Genomic DNA, 3,268 nt, shown 5'->3' on the forward strand with positions numbered 1-3,268 from the left:
ACAGATGTATGGATGTGAGAGTTGGACTGTGAAGAAAGCTGAGTGCCAAAGAATTGGTGCTTTTGGACTGTGGTGTTGCAGAAGACTCCTAAGAGTCCATTGGACTGTAAGGAGATCCAACCAGTCCATCCATAAGAGATCAGTCCTGGGTGTTCATTGGAAGGACTGATGCTGAAGCTGAAACTCCAATAGTTTGGCCATCTCATGCGAAGATTTGACTCACTGAAAAAGACCCTGATGCTGGGAGGGATTGGGGGCAAGAGGAGAAGGGGACGACAGAGGTGAGATGGCTGGATGGTATCACTGACTCGATGGACATGAGTTTGAGTGAACTCCGGGAGTTGGCTATGGACAGGAAGGCCTGGCGTGCTGATTTATGGGGTCGCAAAGAGTCGGACATGACTGAGCGACTGAACTGAACTGAATATACTCTGTATACTTCTTGGTTTGGATTCCCATCCTCTCTGATCTCTAAACACTGAATTGTCCCAGTACCAAGTTCAGACTCTTTATTTTTATGTGTACACTCATTTCCTGAATGAGTTCAGCCACCAAGTTGTGTCTAACACTTTGTGACCCCACAGACTGCTCATGCCAGGTTTCCAGGTCCCTGACCTCTCCCAGAGTTGCCTAAGTTCATGTCCATTGAATCGGTGATGTCACCCAAATAGCTCACCTTCTGTCACCCTCTTCTCTGTCTGCCTTCAACCTTCCAATGAATCAGCTATTCACATCAAGCTTAGCTTGAGGATTTTGAACATATCCTTACTAGCATGGGAGATGACTGCAATTGTCTGGTGATCTGAACATTTTTTACACTGCCCTTCTTGGGAATAGGTGAGGATTGACCTTTTCCAATCCTGTGACTACTGCTGGGTTTCCCAAATTGCTGACCTAATGAGTGTAGCACTTTTGTAGCATCATCCTGTAGGATTTTAAATAGCTCTGCTGGAACTCAGCTAGTAACCTACCTTTAAATATCATCCATAGGTACAGCTGCCCACATCTATGTCAGATTTTGTGATCAGGCCCCAGCTGCTTATTCCATGTCTCAAAGTGGAATTTCTTGGGCTGTTAAATGTAACTATGGTATCTTTTACACACTTATCTTCAGAGAACAACTGACTATCTTAATGTTTTAAGACAGGAAATGTCCCATGATTCCAACAGCTCAAATCTAGTCAACACTGTCATACAATAAACATGTTAGATTACATATTCAGACCACAAAAGAACTGGATTTTCAGCACCATTTTTTTTTGCAACTAAAAATTATTCCAGAAAGGCTACTTCATCCTAATTTTGATTCAATATATCTTGTTATTATATTCTCTAAATTGGGTGGACAGGGTGAGTAAGATACTCTACCTTTACACTGAGGTGGTTCTGTCCAAATTCCATTCAAACATATGACTTCTATCTCTCCAAAAAGGTCATAATTCCCAATGCATTCGTAACGTGCTCTCTCTCCACTCTGATATCTAGACTTCTGATTGTGTATAATAGCATTTTCCACTTGAGGTGGATTCACACAGGAAACATCTGAATAGAAAGATAAAAAAAGTATCTCTAATATAATGATTATCATGAACAGCAAGGAGGAAATAGGATGTCAAATATATTCCATGGTTGTTTTGATTCAACAGTTAATCTGTCATGAAAGATTGCTAATTGTCATCAGTTTATAGGTAAGGTTAAGGGAAAGGAAATAAAGCAATATTTTTCAGCATGAATTAAACTTCTGTATCTTAAATCTCTCCCCTATACTTCACTAGAAAAGTGATACACAATTTTAAGGCACTGAAAAGAAGAGTTTTCCTGGAAATCTCTTTTTGAAGTTAGTAAAATAAAAATTATAAAGTATATAAATTCAAAATGAATTTATAAACCATAAACAAAACATAATAAAAACATCATTTGACATCAAGATTTGGTTTACATTCATCCTGTTTATGAGATATAACTTTAGGGCCTTTCAGAAAATAAACACAGTAGGTTCTTCTTTAGAGACCTGATCAAGAATTAACATACTCTGAAGAATACTCTAGTTGCAAGGAAAAGATGATTAATTAAAGATTTGAACAGAAGATCTGGAAAAATAATAGAAAAAAAGTGTAAATTTTAAAAACTATACTTTAATGATATTTTGGGGCAAATGCTAAGGACATCACCATCAATTATGTGCATACCTCAGTATGATTCAGGGGATGAAGAGGCTGTAACTACAAGAGACTGTAGCTATGGTTCCTAAACTGAAATATACACAGAATTCCTTGGGAATCATCAAGACATTGTCAGAGTTGCAGCCCCAGAGGTTTAGATTCAACAAGTCTGAGTGAGCCTGTGAATCTGTTTGCATATAACAGTTTACAGAATGTGCTGAGAATGCTCTGTCACGACTGTGCTTTGAGAACTATTGGGCTACAACACCAAACACTGGGAACACAAGTCCATCCCTTTTTATGTTCAGGCACAAACTGCTTTTGACCTGGCCTAAAAGTAATCTATGTCCATTTAATGATAGTGGAGGCAATTTTCTACTATAATTTTCTATTATATTATTTCAGATACTTATATAAATTTAAAAATTTTACCAAAGTACCTCTGCATGCTGGCCTTCCTAACCATTTGCTCTTAATACACTGTATAGTATTAGATCCATCCAACTGATAATATGATAGACACTTAAAAGCCACTTGTTCTCCTGACCTATAGAAATCCTTCTCCTGATATATGAGTACAGCATTCTCAAAGGTGGGCAAGTTAACACAATTTGTGCCTGAAAGAAAAAAGAATATGCATTTGTTTAGTACAACTTTAAAGATTCATAGCAACCACTGATTATATTACAGAAAATAAATAGTTACATATCAAACCAATGAATATTTACAGCATTTCTCTTATACCTTGAGACAAATGTCAGAAATCTTGATTTAGTCACATTGACTGTCTCTATATTATCAAAAATACAACATGGGAATGGTGACATTTTAAGAGGTAGAGTTGCATACTTCTGAAATTTAAATTCTCTTCTCCAATGACAGCCCACCTAAATTATGAATGTTTCTATTTTTGCTTTTATCAAAATATGTTACCTTGAGTTATGTTAAACAGTGGAAACAGTGTCAGACTTTATTTTTGGGGCTCCAAAATCACTGCAGATGGTGACTGCAGCCATGAAATTAAAAGACGCTTACTCCTTGGAAGGAAAGTTATGACCAACCTAGATAGCATATTCAAAAGCAGCGACATTACTTTGCCAAGAAAG

General features: G+C 37.2%; 1 protein-coding gene across 1 annotated transcript in view; it reads right to left on the reverse strand.

The window, feature by feature from the left end:
* Positions 1–1,270: 1,270 nt before the first annotated feature.
* LOC104992920 (complement factor H-like) overlaps positions 1,271–3,268 on the reverse strand; it is a 4,536-nt gene continuing 2,538 nt past the window's right edge. Inside the window, exons 2-3 of the mRNA XM_010845934.1 lie at positions 2,603–2,779; positions 1,271–1,542 (exon numbers count right to left, since the gene is read on the reverse strand). Of these exons, the coding sequence (XP_010844236.1) occupies positions 1,292–1,542; positions 2,603–2,779 (428 nt within the window). The 3' untranslated portion in view covers positions 1,271–1,291. The remainder of the gene's footprint in view (positions 1,543–2,602; positions 2,780–3,268) is intronic.

This window comes from Bison bison, unplaced genomic scaffold, assembly GCF_000754665.1.
Source record: "Bison bison bison isolate TAMUID 2011002044 unplaced genomic scaffold, Bison_UMD1.0 scf7180017848740, whole genome shotgun sequence".
NCBI classification, from domain to species: Eukaryota; Metazoa; Chordata; class Mammalia; order Artiodactyla; family Bovidae; genus Bison; species Bison bison.